The sequence below is a fragment of the Lynx canadensis genome, chromosome B2 (assembly GCF_007474595.2).
Source record: "Lynx canadensis isolate LIC74 chromosome B2, mLynCan4.pri.v2, whole genome shotgun sequence".
Classification (NCBI taxonomy): domain Eukaryota; kingdom Metazoa; phylum Chordata; class Mammalia; order Carnivora; family Felidae; genus Lynx; species Lynx canadensis.
Genome location: NC_044307.1, coordinates 99,430,381 through 99,446,674, shown reverse-complemented (window position 1 = coordinate 99,446,674; position 16,294 = coordinate 99,430,381). Strand labels below are relative to the sequence as shown.

The 16,294-nt window shown below is 36.7% G+C and overlaps 1 protein-coding gene and 1 pseudogene across 4 annotated transcripts in view; both read left to right on the top strand.

The window, feature by feature from the left end:
• Nucleotides 1–16,294, top strand: part of AK9 (adenylate kinase 9) — a 131,738-nt gene that overhangs the window by 97,932 nt on the left and 17,512 nt on the right. For 3 of the 4 annotated variants that reach the window (XM_030316128.1, XM_030316126.1, XM_030316129.1), the window contains 3 exons: nucleotides 8,919–9,125; nucleotides 9,707–9,925; nucleotides 13,059–13,272. In XM_030316128.1, the coding sequence (XP_030171988.1) occupies nucleotides 8,919–9,125; nucleotides 9,707–9,925; nucleotides 13,059–13,272 (640 nt within the window). Of the gene's footprint in view, nucleotides 1–8,918; nucleotides 9,126–9,706; nucleotides 9,926–13,058; nucleotides 13,273–16,294 lie in introns of those variants that run through there. The other variant, XR_003968925.1, reaches the window with a different exon arrangement.
• On the top strand, nucleotides 2,921–8,354 carry LOC115514639 (annotated as a pseudogene).

Below are 16,294 nucleotides of genomic sequence, written 5' to 3'. Positions count from 1 at the left end.
TCAAGGGGGCTACTTGCATTAATTTCGTAGGAAAATGTTGCCACCTTGTGGAATTTTAGTCTCCAAGTGTGACTGATGAATAATCTCTAAACCAGCCCCTTCTCATGTTTAGTTTGCATACTTTCCAGCTCCTCAGAGGCCTTGCTTCTACTCCTATTTCTTGCTTCAGAATCTTGGTTCTCTTCCTGTTGTTCGCTGGCTCCTTCTCTGGTGCCTCAGTCTCTTCTGTCAAGTTATGCGTAGCCACAGACAGGAGAAAGCCAGAAACAGCCAGTATAGTGAGCCAGGGCTGCAAGTCAGCAGAATGGTGAGGGACTACACCCAGATAGTTAATTCAGATAAATACCGTAAGTACTAAGGGGAAGCCGAAGCCAGGGTCCAAATGAGGTTGAAACAAGGTTAAGGACCAAGCACCAGGCCAAGACCATCCTTGAGGCCTTCTAGGGAGAAGGCAGGGTGTATAGGCCTCCAGGTCTATGTGCAGAGAGCACTTTGGGATGGAGCAGAAAGCTAAGGTTGGGTGGGAGGGTGGGCGGAGGGTACAGGCTGGGGATTGAGTTCTTTTTAAGTTTTTATTTAAATTCTCATTAGTTAACATACAGTGTAATATTAGTTTCAGGCATACAATATAGTGATTCAGCACTCCCATAATCTCCCAGTGCTTGAGTTTTAAGGTTTTGAAAACAAACGGTTTGGAATAGTGTCTCAAAATCCAGATTTAGAAGACAACCTCACCCCCCAGCACCGCACCCCCCCCCCCATGTATCGTAAGGGAATCTAGTGTCTGACTAACATGCATCTGTATTGGGAAGCCTCAGAACTCTGACAAGTCTTTCACTTCTCCTCTATTTCTGCCTATCTCATTTCCTCCCTAGTTGTAAGCATTCTGACTATAACCTCCACCACCCTCCTGGCATAACCTTCTACTCAGTTATAGCCTTGCCCCTACTTTCTGGTACTGCTAGAAAGCTATGAGACAGTTTACCCCAAAGCTAGCCCTGTTTCTCAGAGACCATGAGTTTTGTTTCCTGTTGTCCCCTTTCTTTTTTCTTTTCCCTTTCCAGCCTTCTCTGGGATTGGTTGAATGTATTTTAGGAATCCATTTTATTTATCTTTTGGCTTTTTAGTTATACCTCTCTGTGTTTTTTTAATGGTTCCTCTCTATTACATATACATCCTTACCTTTTCCCACTCTACTTAGAGTCAATATTATTCCATGTAATAGTGTAGAAAGCTGTGACTGTATAAATCCAGTTACGCCCACCAATATCCTGTATGTTCTAGTGGTCATTTGTTTTACAACCAAATGGATTATAAACTCCATAAGAAAAAAATATATATAGTTTTTGTTTTAAATAGTCATATGTATTTTAAATATATTGAGAGGAAAATAAATCTTCCTTTACATTTATCCAGATATTTAACCTTTTCTGTTGTTCTTTATTCATTCCTCTGGAGTGAGGGAAATCAGAGGGATGAGAAGAATGTGGTCATCTGAATTGTTTTCCTGTATGATTTTTCTTGGCTGCTTTCAGCCAAGAAATCTTTTTCAATGGTGTGATTATGATATGCCTACATGTCATTTTCTTTATATTTATCTAGTTTGGGGTTGACTAAGCTTCTTTAATCCATAAATTTGTGTCTTTAACTAAATTGGGGGGAACTTTGGACATTATTTCTTCAAATACTTTTTCTGTCCTACTTGCTCTCTGTCTCCTTCTGCAAATCAATTTCACATAGGTTAGATCACTCACTATTGTGCCACATGATCTTGGGGCTGTTCAGTTTTTCAATCTTTTTTCTCTCTTCTTTAAGTTTGATAATTTCTTCTGATCTATCTTCAAATTCACTGATTCTTTCCTTTGTCATCTCCAGTCTATTAAATCCATCTGATATTTTTTTTAATTTCAAATATTGTATTTTTTTAGTTCTAATTTACATTTTGGTTTGTTTTTATTTCCCTCCTGAGGTTTCTTATCTTTTCATTTATTATGAGTGTATTTTCCTTTTCCTCATTGGTCGTAGGGATAACAACTGCTTTAAAGTTCTTGTTTTGTAACTCTAGTACCTGGAGTGGGTATTTGTTGATATCATTTCTTATGAGAATGGGTCATGTCTCATGATCCTTTATACTTTGAATAATTTTGGAGTATTATAACTTTTGAATTATGAGTGTTATGTAGATTCTGAATTCTGTTAGCTCCACGAGTGTTTTTGTTTTAGCAGGCAATTTATTTGGTAAGACTAAGCCTGTAAACTCTGTCATACTAACAATTCAATTTATACTGTTCTCAAACAGTCCATATGTGCATGGTTCAGAGATGTGGAAAGTCTGTATAAACTAATTTGTTGTTTCCTTCTCCGGTTCTCTCAATTCTGAAGTTTACCCTCACTCTCCGGTATCCTGGTTGTGTCTCCTTCCTCTGGTTGCTCCAGCTGGAAAGACACTAAAGTTTCCTATCAGAATTTTAGTCTCCCTGTGCCACCACCACTCTAATGGAGGCTGCCCCCTGAGCAAGGGCACAAAATCAGAGAATTCACCTTTAACCAACTGCTCACTCCAAATTTTTGCTGCTTTCCAAATCTGCCTTTGTTTACTCTCCAGAGCTTCTTAAATGAGTGGGAGAAAGTGGTGTGTGTGTGTGTTGGGGTGGGGGGAGGGGTGTTCATGGTTTATGGTTATTATCTGCTAGAGGCTAAATTAACTTATTCCTTCATACTAGAGGCAGATCTCTGAGACCATGAACTTTAGAAGATATATCTCCTAACATAAGGCCTAAAAGGTATAATTTATCAGGAAAAAAAAAAAAAAGCACTGTTTCAAGATCAAGTTGCCATTTATGGAAAAATAAAAAATTTTTCCCTAGGAAGAATTAACCTGTGGAGATTTTTAGGATATTAACCTTTAAAAAAATTCAACATGGTACTAAAGAAACTAGTGAAAGTAATACAAGAAAAAAAAGAAATAGCATACATGTTGAAAAGTAAGGACAGAACTCATTATGTGCACATAATTTGATTATCTACTAAGTCCAGGATAATTAACTGCACAAAAATTATTTAAGGCTGCCCCACCATCTCCTTATGTAACAATGACATCTGCCCCCATGGGGAAAAAAAAAGGCAAATAATTTCTGAAGCAAATAATCTGCCTAGAAGATAATAAGTGCCAGGGATATTGGTTGGTGTCCTCCATCTTTTGGAGCAAGATCCAACCTGCCCACCTCTTCTCATTCTCACATCGTAAGTGGAAGCACAATACAACCTGCCCTGCTCACACACCCAGAGTTTGAAGTTGCTTTGAATTAAACAACTTGGTCCTCCATTCATAAAAATGGATGAACAACCAAGGATTACCATATACTTGAGAAAAATTATCAACACAAAGGAGCAACAAGATGAACAGAGCAACTGACCCTAAAATGAATAGGCAATTCAGAAGACCTTACTAAACATTTAAAAAATTCCAATCTCCCTAAGAAAATTCAAGAACTTATATCCATAAAACAAAAAACAGGATGCTATGAAAAATCAGAAAGTAAAAAAAGAGTTCACAGAAGCTAAAATGTATAATGTAAATTAAATTAATTAAAAGTTTAACAGAGGGTGGCTCAGTTGGTTAAGCATCTGACGCAGGCTCAGGTCATGATCTCAGTTTGAGTTCAAGCCCGGCATAGCTCTGTCCACACAGAGGCCACTTCGAATCCTCTGCCCCCTTTCTCTGCCCCTCCCCCACTTGCATGGATGGCCTATGCTCACACACGTGCTCTCTGTCTCTCTCAAAAATAAATGAGCAGTTCTTAAAAAGTTGAAGAGAAAAATTAGAAGTAAAAGCCAAAGAAGTTTCTCAAATATAGAACAAAAATACAAGAAATAGAAAATATGAAAGAAAAACTGGAGATATGTGGGGTCAGTCCAGGAGGATCAACATCTAATTTGCATTCAAAAAGAAAAAAAAATGAAAAGAGAGCTAATATAGGAGGAAATAATCTTTAAAATATTGAAAGAAATGTCCCCAGTATTGAAGAGAGCAGAGGATCTTCAAATTGAAAGGGCTCAATGAATACTGAACAGAACAAGTTAAAAGAGATATACATTAGACACACTCTCATGAAATTTGAGATTGCTAATTATAAAGAGATTTTAACTGTTTCTAAAATGAAGAAAAGATATCTACAAAGGAATGTGGATGAGTTTTGTGTCAGATTTTTCACCAACAATACTGGATGATGGAAGACAAAAACAGTGCCTTCAAAATTCTGAATGAAAATGATTTTTAACTATTTATAATGTATGAGGATGAAATGGAAATACTTTTAGATATATAAGATCTTTGAAAATTAGCCTTCTGTATATTCTTCCTGAAAAAAGTAGCCAATTGATTTTTATGAATAATGCTTCTTCCATCTAAAAAACAAAACCAAACCAGAAATATGGGGTGGGGGTGGGGGACAAGAAAAGCATTATCCACATATGGGACAAATTAAATTATGCATTATTTTGCATAATAAGAAAATACAATGTTTGACATTGATACTTTAGACATTTTCCTCAAAATGGTACATGTTTGTTGATATAGAGTTGCATCCCCTCTGTCACTATCTGTGGCTGGTGTGAATAAAGGTTATATAATTAAAATATGGCAGGTGCTGTTTACTGGGTTTCAATTTTCAGAATTAATCACTCTTTATTTGCTTTCAATTCTTAGAATCAATTTTTGCATGAAGCACTAAATACCTAAGTGCTACTTAAAAACAATCATAGGACAGGAATGTAAATGTGGTAATGTTGGAGATGGAAATTTAGAAACTGAAGAGAGGGTAAAGAGGAAAGAAGAGTAAGGACATTCTCTTGAATTGTGGGGAATCAAAACATATATCTAGAAGTAGTAGCTCAAGAGAGATTTGGAGATAATATTTAAAGTTATAGGCACTCAGTTGCAGAATTAAAGAATTAAAAATATGACTAACACTGGGGGATAGGCAGAAGAGAAAGAAAAGAAGAGAAATGTAAGTTAGCCAAATCCCTCATCACCACTAATATAAGAGAGAAAACAAATATCACAGGGGTCAAAAGTGTCTACTTTTCACTGTTTACTTTGTTATTTCCTAAACTGGTTTTCCCATAACAACCAAAAAAAAAAAAAAAACAAAAAAAAAAACCCACGAACCTTTTTAAAATGCAAGAATGGCTAAGAATGATGAGATATATGTTTTTATATGGAAAGAAATTTAAATGCATTGCTAAATTATATTTTTTAAAAGCAAGTTGTACAATATGTATAAATATAATTTTGTGTGGGTGTGTGTGGGTGTAAACATCTAAAAGGATCTTAACCAAATTGTTAACCAAAATCATTTCTAGGTAGGAAAGTGGAAATAGAGATGGGAGTGTGAAGGGAGATTTTTTTTACCCTATACAATGCTGTATAATTTTATCTTTTTAACAAAAATGAATCTATGTTTAAATTTACATAGTTTAATTTTTTTTAATTAACAAATAAGTTGGAAGAGCTATTAAGTTGAGCCAAGCTCTGCAACTGAGACATCTCTCATTTGCAGTGTGGACTCATCCCACCATACTTCCAATAATCCTTAGAAAATCAAATCTGAAGATTTTTTTTTAATTGTCAAAGGATAAGGAAAAGGAAAAAGTGATAAAAGAACCAAATGGCTTCAAAATTTAAATAAAAAAAGAACCAGAACTGAAAAACACTGCCCCATATCCAAGCTTCTTTCGGAGAGGGAGGAGCCTGGGCACAGAGCAGGAAGGGACCCTCTCATCCTCCTCCCTGAACTTGCAAGGCCAAATTCCAGCTCCAGGTGCTCTTTAAAGGAACCAGGGTCTACTAAACATGAGACAGGAAACCATCAAAACCCTAGAGGAGAAAACAGGCATCAACCTCTTTGACCTCAGCCTCAATAATTTCTTGCTTGACACATCTCCAAAGGCAAGGAAATTAAAAGCAAAACTGAACTATTGGGACCTCATCAAGATAAAAAGCTTCTGCACTGCAAAGGAAACAATCAACAAAACTAAAAGGCAACCGATAGAATGGGAAAAGATATTTGCAAATGACATATTGGATAAAGAGTTAGTATCCAAAATCTATAAAGAACTTACCAAACTCAACACCCCAAAAATAAATAATCCAGTGAAGAAATGGGCAGAAGACATGAATAGACACTTTTCCAAAGAAGACATCCAGATGGCCAACAGACATATGAAAAGATGTTCAACATCACTCATCATCAGGGAAATACAAATCAAAACCACAATGAGATACCATCTCACACCAGTCAGGGTGGCTAAAATTAACAACTCAGGAAACAAGAAATGCTGGGGAGGATGTGAAGAAACGAGAACCCTCTTGCACTGTTGGTGGGAATGCAAGCTGGTGCAGTCACTCTGGAAAACAGCGTGGAGGTTCCTCAAAAAACTAAAAATAGAACTACCCTATGACCCAGCAATAGCACTGCTAGGAATTTATCCAAAGGATACAAGGGTGCTGATTCATAGGGGCACATGTTTATAGCAGCGCTTTCAACAGTAGCCAAATTATGGAAAAAGCTATATGTGTCCATCAACTGATGAATGGATAAAGAAGATGTGTTTTATATATACAACAGAACACTACTCAGCAATGAGAAAGAATGAAATCCTGCCATTTGCAGCAATGTGGATGGAACTGGAGGGTATTATGCTAAGTGAAATAAGTCAGTCAGAGAAAGACAGATATCATGTTTTCACTCATATGTGGAACTGGAGAAACTTAACAGAAAACCATGGGGGAGGGGAAGGGGGAAAATTGTTACAAACAGAAAGGGAGGGAGGCAAACTCTAAGAGACTCTTAAATACAGATAACAAACTGAAGATTGATGGTGGGGGCAGGGGAGAGGGGAAAATGGGTGATGGGCATTGAGGAGGGCACTTGTTGGGATGAGCACTGGGTGTTGTATGTAAGCGATGAATCGTGGGAATCTACCCCCAAAGCCAAGAGCACACTGTACACTCTGTATGTTAGCCAATTTGACAATAAATTAGACATAAATAAATAAATAAATAAATAAATAAATAAATAAAGGAACCAGGGTCTAATCAATAGAAAGATTAGGAAACAGCAGGATAAGCAGGAGATTGCAGGCATCAGAAAATGAAAAGGCAAACAGCGGGGGTGAGGGTAACTGGAAAGGAGAGAAAGTAGGGCGTTGTTTAGGATAACAGTCCTTGGAAACTGGATGAGCAGTAATGGAGAGCAAGGAGTAAGGAAAACTTCCGGGTTTCCAACTGGAAGGCAGTGTTCCAACTGATACAAGGAATACTTCAGGGAGAAGAGTGTGGAGGCGGCCCAGGAGCCTCTATGTTAAAGGCAAATGTTAACGCCTATATGGCACCACTATCCTGCCATGGGTCTTTAAGAGTCATTTGTGTATTGTTCTCCGTTCTTCAGATGGACTATAAACTCCTAAAGGGCATGTAACTGTTCTATTAACACAGTGCTTTATACAAAGTGACAAATAATAGCTATAATGGCACAATAATAGCAATAATAGCTATCATTTCATGCTTGCCATGTGCCAGACACTTTTCTAAGTAAGGGCTTTGCATGTATTAAGTAATTTAATGCTCCCACCATCCCTGTGAGATAGGTACTTTGTTATTCCTATTTTACAGGTGAGGAAACTGATCTTGTCCAAACTGACAACAGCTAATGACTGAGTTATCCATTTTGAGTGACTTTCAAATACATGTAACCTTCATGGATGGGGCTAGAGACTCTTAGGCTAAGCAAAATAAACCAGTCAGAGGAAGACAAATACCGTAGGATTTCAGTCACATGTGGAACTCAAGAAACAAAACAAATGAGCAAAGAAAAAACAGAGAGACAAATCAAGCAACAGACTTGGGCTCTTTCTGACTTCCCCAGGCAGTAGTGAGAGGAGCTGCTGCCCTGTCCGCCCACCTGAATGGTTGGTCACGCAGAACTGCCCCAGTTTTCTGATCAAGAGGAACATGCAGACATCCAGCACCCAGCCCAATAACCTGAAGGCTCGTGACACCTTCCACCAAATGGGCTGATTCACCACAAGACTGTGGGTTTGGAGCCAGCAGCCTATGGCAAAGATGTAATGGTCATGAAGTAGAGATTTGGCCAGCGAAAACCCACTGCCTCCTACATGCGGACCACCACTAACAAGAATGTCTGGGCCACTCTCAGCAGCATCAATCACATGACCCGCAAAAACAAGTACTGTCCAGATCTGCACACGGCTGCCATTTGCAGGACCAGTGCCATCCTTCTCACCAGAAGCCTGTGATGGTGAAAAGGAAGCACCCCACTAAGAACTGCTGAGCACCTGCCCCCCACCTCCAAAGCAATAAAGATGTCAACCACCTGAGGAGGTGGGGGGAAGAAGAAGAAACAGATTCTTAATTATAGAGAACAAACATGATCACCAGAAGGGAGGCGGGTGGAAGGGATGGATTAAAGGGGTCATGGGGATTAAGGAGTGCACTTGTCATGAGCACTGGGTGATGTATGGAATTGTTGAATCACTGTATTGTACACCTGAAACTAACATGACTTTGTTCCCTAACTGCAAGTAAAATAAAGACTCTAAACAAACAAACAAACAAACAAACAAACAAAGAAACAGAACTTTCTGGCAACCATAGACATAAATAACATTTAATATCTTGCTTATGTATTTACTATGTGATCAGTATGTTGTCAGAATCTTGAAGGAATTAAACTTCTGGGTGCCAGATATTTAAAACTTTACTATGTTACTAAATAAATGTTGCCATTCCATACCAACCAATATCCAGTGACATAAAATATTCCAGATGATTAGTTAGCAGAGTCATTTGGTGCATATTCTATGTGTATAGTAAAAGAGAACATTTTCTTCCTTAGACACATAGGGAAGATGAAGATTTTAGTGAAGAAGAGCCTGAAGAAGAGGAAGATGATATTGACAACATCCTTGAAGATGAATTTCCAAAAGATGAGGAAGTGATGAGTGAGGAAGATGAAGAACAGGAAATTGATGCAGTTGAACGCCTGAGAGGTGAACTGGGAGAAAAATTTGAAACAGATATGAATAATTTACAAGTAATACAGGTTATTACTTTTCCTTTTTTCATAATTCACAATGTAACATTTGAGAATGAAAGAAGTGTAGTTGGTTTATGTCTTGGTTTCTTTTTGACATTTCAAAAGAAATGTGTATCTTAGGACTAGCTTCCCTTTTGCCAGCACCGCTTGCAATTATGAAAACAAATTAATAACTCAAGGGCAACATGGAAGCCACAGAGAGTCAAAAGTTTTAACTGCCAATATGCAGCCACTCAGAAGCTGAAAAATACTTATTCTCTTGACCGAAGTGGTCAGTTACCAGCAATGTGTATATGCTGTGACCAGACTTGGTCTCATTAAAAATATTTGGTTTGGGGCACCTGGGTGGCTCAGTAGGTTGGGTGTCCAACTTCAGCTCAAGTCATGATCTTGCAGTTCATGAGTTTGAGCCCCGCATCGGGCTCTGTGCTGACAGCTCAGAGCCTGGAGCCTGCTTCAGATTCTGTGTCCCCCTCTCTCTCTGCCCTACCGCTGCTTGTGCTCTGTCTCTCTCTGTCTTTCAAAAATGAATACACATTAAAAAAATTTTTTTTAATATTTGGTTTTCTTTATTTGTTTTTCATCAGGATGAATGTGAGAAGCTTATGATACCAGTAATTCTCATTAATGGAGCTCGGAAAATCCATATTGTACAATATAATTTGAATATGAAACTGAAACCACTGGTAGAGAATCGTGAGAGCATTTTTGAAAAATGTTATCCAATAGCATCACACCTTGCCCAGAAAATGCTGAACTACACCTATAAGCATATAAGTGCATTTGGCTACTGGGACCCTGTAAAGGTAATGTCAGCAAATGCACCTGAAAGCTGTGTTCTTTCTTTTATTTTCGTTAAGTATGTCTAAGAAGAAGACAGGATAATTTCAAAAATTGTAAGCATTGTACAGTACTCTTAACTAGCTATAAAAACGTGATTGTTTTAATTTTCTGGCATCTGAAAAGTAATCAAAGGGTTTAATGTCTTTCATGTATATCTGGAGAGATAACACAATTCCAACTTGGTTTTAACTTGGTAGCAGAAGAAGATGGGTAGTGGAAATATTTTCAAAGGACACATCTAAAGAGCTGAGCTCTGGTACTAATTTGTTACCTAATTTTAGGCAAGTCATTTAACCTCTTTCATTCTTTAATGGAACCAGGCCTAAGACCTTGTACTAAGACCTAGTTCTGTACTAAGACCCTGAAAAAATAATACCAACAGGCCACTGTGATCAAAAATGAGAGTATAAAGAGTATACAGTGTGAGACACAATATGAAATGTGACACTGATGTTCATAACAAGCATTCTAAGTACAATATTTTTATGCACATGGACAGATTTACTCCAGTTGGAATTCACTAGCCTCAAATGTGGGATGATTTTCAACAAATCTTAACTAAGACCGTTCCAGCCACTGTTCTAGTCCTGGGAACAGAGTAGTGAACGAAAGGTTTCTTTTGTCATGGAGCTTACGTTCTAGTTGGATTGGGGAGTGAGGATGGGCATAAGTAAATAAACAGAAAAATATATTCTTTTTTTTTTTTTTAATTTTTTTTTCAACGTTTATTTTTTTGGGGACAGAGAGAGACAGAGCATGAACGGGGGAGGGGCAGAGAGAGAGGGAGACACAGAATCGGAAACAGGCTCCAGGCTCTGAGCCATCAGCCCAGAGCCTGACGCGGGGCTCGAACTCACGGACCGTGAGATCGTGACCTGGCTGAAGTCGGACGCTTAACCGACTGCGCCACCCAGGCGCCCCCAGAAAAATATATTCTTGAAAGATAGTATTAAGTGCCATAAAGACAATAAAAGAATGTCATGTGATAGTTACCTATTCACTTGATCAGTGTACCTTTTTATTTCCATCAATGATATAGCACAGTGGTGAAGATCATGGCCTCTGCCACCATTTATTAGTGACCTTGGACAAATCATTTAACCTCTCAGTCATTCCTATTTGCATAATGGGAATAAGAATAGTTTCCTACCTTATAGTATTGTTACAATGACTAAATGAGTTAATTACTATAAAGTGCTTACAACAGTGTTTTGTTTTTTGTAAGTGTTCAATAAAAGTTATTGTTATTAATACATATTACTATTATTGGTCACTGATAAAAAGTATTTTGGAGGATGGGATCCAAAAAGGAGCCATGTGCATGTTACTTGAAACCTCCTTCTTGGCTGATATTGACACAATCAGTTTCAATTTTACTTAATTGTGCTATCTTCTTTATCTTAACCATACATAGGATGTCAAGAGAAACCTTTTCAAATATCATGCTGGAATATAGAAACATATGACAGTGTCCTCCATAGAGAATTGGATAGAGTTAAGCATTAGAATGGCCTGGAAAACTTTTGAAAGATAGTCATGCCCTTTCTCTGAGATGAGTGAGAAAGGGGAATAAGCAGACAAAGTCAGAACCCTATTTAGGGAGGAAGGATTCATGTCTAAATATAATTAGAATTGTACAAAAATGTGTTATAGAGAAATGAGTGCATGGTCATAAGAAGGGTTTAAGCATATAAATAATCATTTCCCAGGGCTGTTGGGAATCTTTCTGGGTGCATGACAGTTCGATATTTCTGATTTGATGACACTATGGGTATTCTGACCTACATAGGAGAAAGGATACATGCTAGATATTTTGAGCAACAGCAGAAACTGCTGTAAGGACTCTCATTTAATCTGGGAATTTGAAATAGAATCATTAAACTTTCAGCTTTTTTTATTACCAAGTGTAAGACAGAGCAGACATTCCTACACCACCCCTGAGTTTCTTCTTATACCTAGCACTTACTCCCAGCCATGAACTTCACTCCAGCCCAAGAATGATAATGTTGACAATACCATTGACCTGTGACAACTGTCCTGGTGTAGCTTTGGAGAAGGAGCAATCTTGAATCATATTGCTTCATACATACTTTGTCAAGTATGGGCTGATACTTAGCCATCTAATGCTCTAAAAATGATATCCAAACCTGACTTTATTAATGACCCATTTGTCATCTTGAACAAATAAACAGATGTGGAACCACTCCTCCCAATCCTTCCATATCTGTACCTTAAGCTGCCTTTTAGGTATTTTTCCCTTTTGTGGCTGCTCTGGATGTTTACGTGAGTGGGATTTTGCCTATATAAAATGTGGAAGAGAAGCCTATAGGATTTGTCCTACCACTATGTCCCCAAACATAGCCCAGGACCCCATCTGTGTTAGTCTACTCAGGCTGCTATAACAAAGTACCACAGACTAGGTGGCTTAGACAACAGAAATTTATTTTCTCACAGTTCTAGAGGCTGAAAATCCAAGGTCAAATTGCCAGCAGAGATAGTTTTCTGGTGAGGCCTCTCTTCCTGGCTTGAAGATGACCACCTTCTCACTATGTCCTCACATGGCCTTTCCTCTGTGCTTATGTACTCCTGGTGTCTCTTCCTCTTCATATAAGACACCAGTCTCGTTGGATTAGGGCCCCACTCTTATGACCTCACTTAACCTTTTCCTCCTGAAAGGCCCTGTCTCCAAATAACAGTCACTTTGGGGATTAGGCTTAAACCTTTGAATTTGGGGGAACACATTTCCATCCATAACACCACCTTAGGAATGGACCTTTTTGTGAGGATAAACTGGCCCATGAATATATGCAAACAACTTTACATTCCTTGGCAAAAACATACACTGAAGACATTACAAAGGAAGTATGGGAACTATAATGTTCATAAACTGAAGTGTATTTCAGATTTCATCAATTGCATGTGGGTATAAAATAAATTGTTCTTTTTATACAGTTTTTAATATTAAGATTAAGTTATAATTAGTTTTCTTATTTTGTAAGAAAGATATTCTTATTTTACAAATTTGTTCAAATGTATTTGGGGGAATGCTGTATAACTTAAAGCTAATTTATGAATTCAATTGTGTACATATTGCAGCTAAGGGAAGGAGAGACAATCAAGCCAATTGAAACTTCAGAGAATCCAGTTTATGCTGTAATCCATCGTCAGTATATTTATTTTTTATCTAGTAAGGAATCTAGAGAAAAATTTATGAAGAACCCAATCAAATATATCCGCCAACCCAAACCTAAGCCTACTATGCCCATTAGGATTGCAATTCTGGGGCCCCCAAAATCTGGGAAAACTACAGGTAAGCATGTGTTTGCCTTTGTTATTCCTTTTTTGTTCCCCCAGTGTAGCTAACATACAGTGTTATGTTCATTTTAGGTGTACAATATAGTGATTCACCAATTCCATATATTACTCAGTGCTCATCAAGATAAGTGTGTTCTTAATCCCCATCACCTATTTCATTCATCCCTCTACCCACCACCCATCTGGTAACCATTAGTTTGTTCTCTGTATTAAAGGGTCTGGTTTTTGTTTGTCTTTTTTTCTTTGTTCATTTGTTTTGTTTCTTAAATTCCATGTATGAGCAAGATCATATGGTATTTGTCTTTCTCTGACTGGCTTATTTCACTTAGCATTACACTCTCTAGATCCATCCACGTTGTTGCAAATGGCAACATGTCATTCTTTCTTATGGCTGAATAATATTTCATTGTATAAATATATGAAGTATATAAATAAATATACGTGGTATAAATATACCACATCTTCTTTATTCATTCATCTATCAATGAATACTTAGGTTGCTACCATAATTTGGCTATTGTATATAATGCTGCAATAAACATACGGGTGATGTATCCCTTTGAATTAGAGTTTTGTATTTTTTGGATAAATACTCAGTAGTGCAATTATTGTATCATGGGTAGTTCTATTTTTAGTTTTTTGAGGATCCCTCCATACTGTCTTCCACAGTTCCTGTACCAGTTTATAATCCCACCAACAGTGCACGAGAGTTCCTATTTCTCCACATCCTTACCAACACTTGTTGTTTTGTGTATTTTATTTTAGCCATGCTGACAGGTGTGAGGTGATATCTCATTGTAGTTTTGATTTGCATTTCCCCGATGATGAGTGATGTTGAGCATCTTTTCGTGTGTCTGTTGGCCATCTGGATGTCTTCTTTGGAGACATGTCTGTTTATATTTTCTGCCCCATTCCATAACTGGGTTATTTGGTTTTGGGGTATTGAGTTGTATAAGTTCTTTATATATTTTGGATACTAATCCTTTATTAGATATGTCATTTGTAAGTATCTTCTCCTATTCAGTAGGTTGTCTTTTAGTTTTATTGGTTGTTTCCTTTGCTATGCAGAAGCTTTTTATTTTAATGTAGTCTTAATAGTTTATTTTTGCTTTTTGTTTCCTTTGCCTCAGGAAGCATATCTAGAAAAATGTTCCTAGGGCCAATGTCAGAGAAATTACTGCCTGTGCTCTCTTCTAGGATTTTTATGGTTCCACATCTCACATTTAGGTCCTTAATCCATTTTGAGTTTATTTTTGTATATGGTGTAAGAAAGAGGTCCAGCTTCATTCTTTTGCATGCAGCTGTCCAGTCTTCCCAATATCACTTGTTGAAGAGATTATCTTTTTCCCATTGCATATTCTTTCCTGCTTTGTCAAAGATTGACCATGTAATTGTTGATTCATTTTTGGGTTTTCTATTCTGTTCCATTGATCTACGTGTTGTTTTTGTGCCAGTACCATACAGTTTTGATTACTACAGCTTTGTAAAATAATTTGAAGTCTGGAATTATGATACCTCTAGTTTTGTTTTTCTTTTTCAAGATTGCTTTGCTATTCAGGATTTTTATGGTTCCATTAAATTTTTTAGGATTGCTTGTTCTAGTTCTGTGAAAAATGCTGTTGTATTTTGATAGAGATTGCATTAAATCTGTAGATTACTTTGAGTAGTATAAACATTTTAACAATATTTGTTCTTCCAATCCACGAGCATGAAATGTTTTTCTATTTCTTTGTGTCATCTTTAATTTGTTTCCTCAATGTTTTATAGTTTTCAGAGTATAGGTCTTTCACCTCTTTGATTAAGTTTATTTCTAAGTGTCTTACTATTTTTGGTGCAATTATAAGTAGTATTGTTTTCCTAATTTCTCTTTCTGCTACTTCATTATTAGTATGGAGAAATGCAACACATTTCTGTACATTGATTTTGTATCTTGCAATCTTACTGAATTCATTTACCAGTTCTAGTAGTTTTTTTGGTGGAGTCCTTAGGGTTTTCTATATATAGTATAATGTCATTTGCAAATAGTGAAGTTTCACTTCTTCTTTACCAATTTGGATGCCTTTTATTCCTTTCTCTCATCTGATTGCTGTGGTTGGGACTTCCAGTACTATGTTGAAAAAAAGTGGTGAAAGTAGACATCCTTGTCCTGTTCCTGTCTTCAGCTGAGAGCTTTTCCCCAATGAATATGATGTTAGGTGTGGGTTTTTCATATAAGGACTTTATTATGTTGAGGTATTATTACCTCTAAACCTACTTTGTCGAGAGTTTTTATTATGAATGGATGTTTAACTTTGTCAAGTGCTTTTTCTGCATCTATTGAAATGATCATATGGTTTTTATCCCTTCTGTTATTGATGTGTCCTTTGTTATTCTTGAGTATAAAAGAATCTCCTGAAAGCTAGTGCCACTTCTCCAGAAAACCAACTCTCAGAATTGACTCAAAAGGAGATAGAAAACCTAAATAGGATAATAAGTACTCAAGAAAAGTCATTCAAAAATATTACCCCATTCCAAAACAGTCCAGGATCAATGATTTTAGAGAAAAATTGTGTCAAACTTTCATAGAATTAAAAACTCAAACAATTTCTGTGTTTTTGAAGCTTTTTCAGAGCAGAGAAAAGAAGACAATAAGTTTCCCAATTTATTTCCAGTTTCTTTTGTTATTAAGGAGTATAGTCCTCAATAAATATAAGCAAATATTTTTTAAAAATTAAAAATATATAATCAAATATTTATATGGGCAGAATTATAGTCAATATAATCAAAAGGTTATAAAGAGTACAAATTCATTTTTAAGTTAGCATAATGGTGATATCAAAACCTAACAAAGATAATACAAGAAATTATAAGTTAGTATCACTTATAATTACAGTCAAATAACAGCATATTAAGATTATGTTAGCATAAAATTATATTAAGATATTTTAATATAAGATTTTAAAAGATGGAGATATAATCTACTGTATTAATAGTTTAAAGAGTAAAAATCCATTATCCTATCATTGCTGAAAAAGACA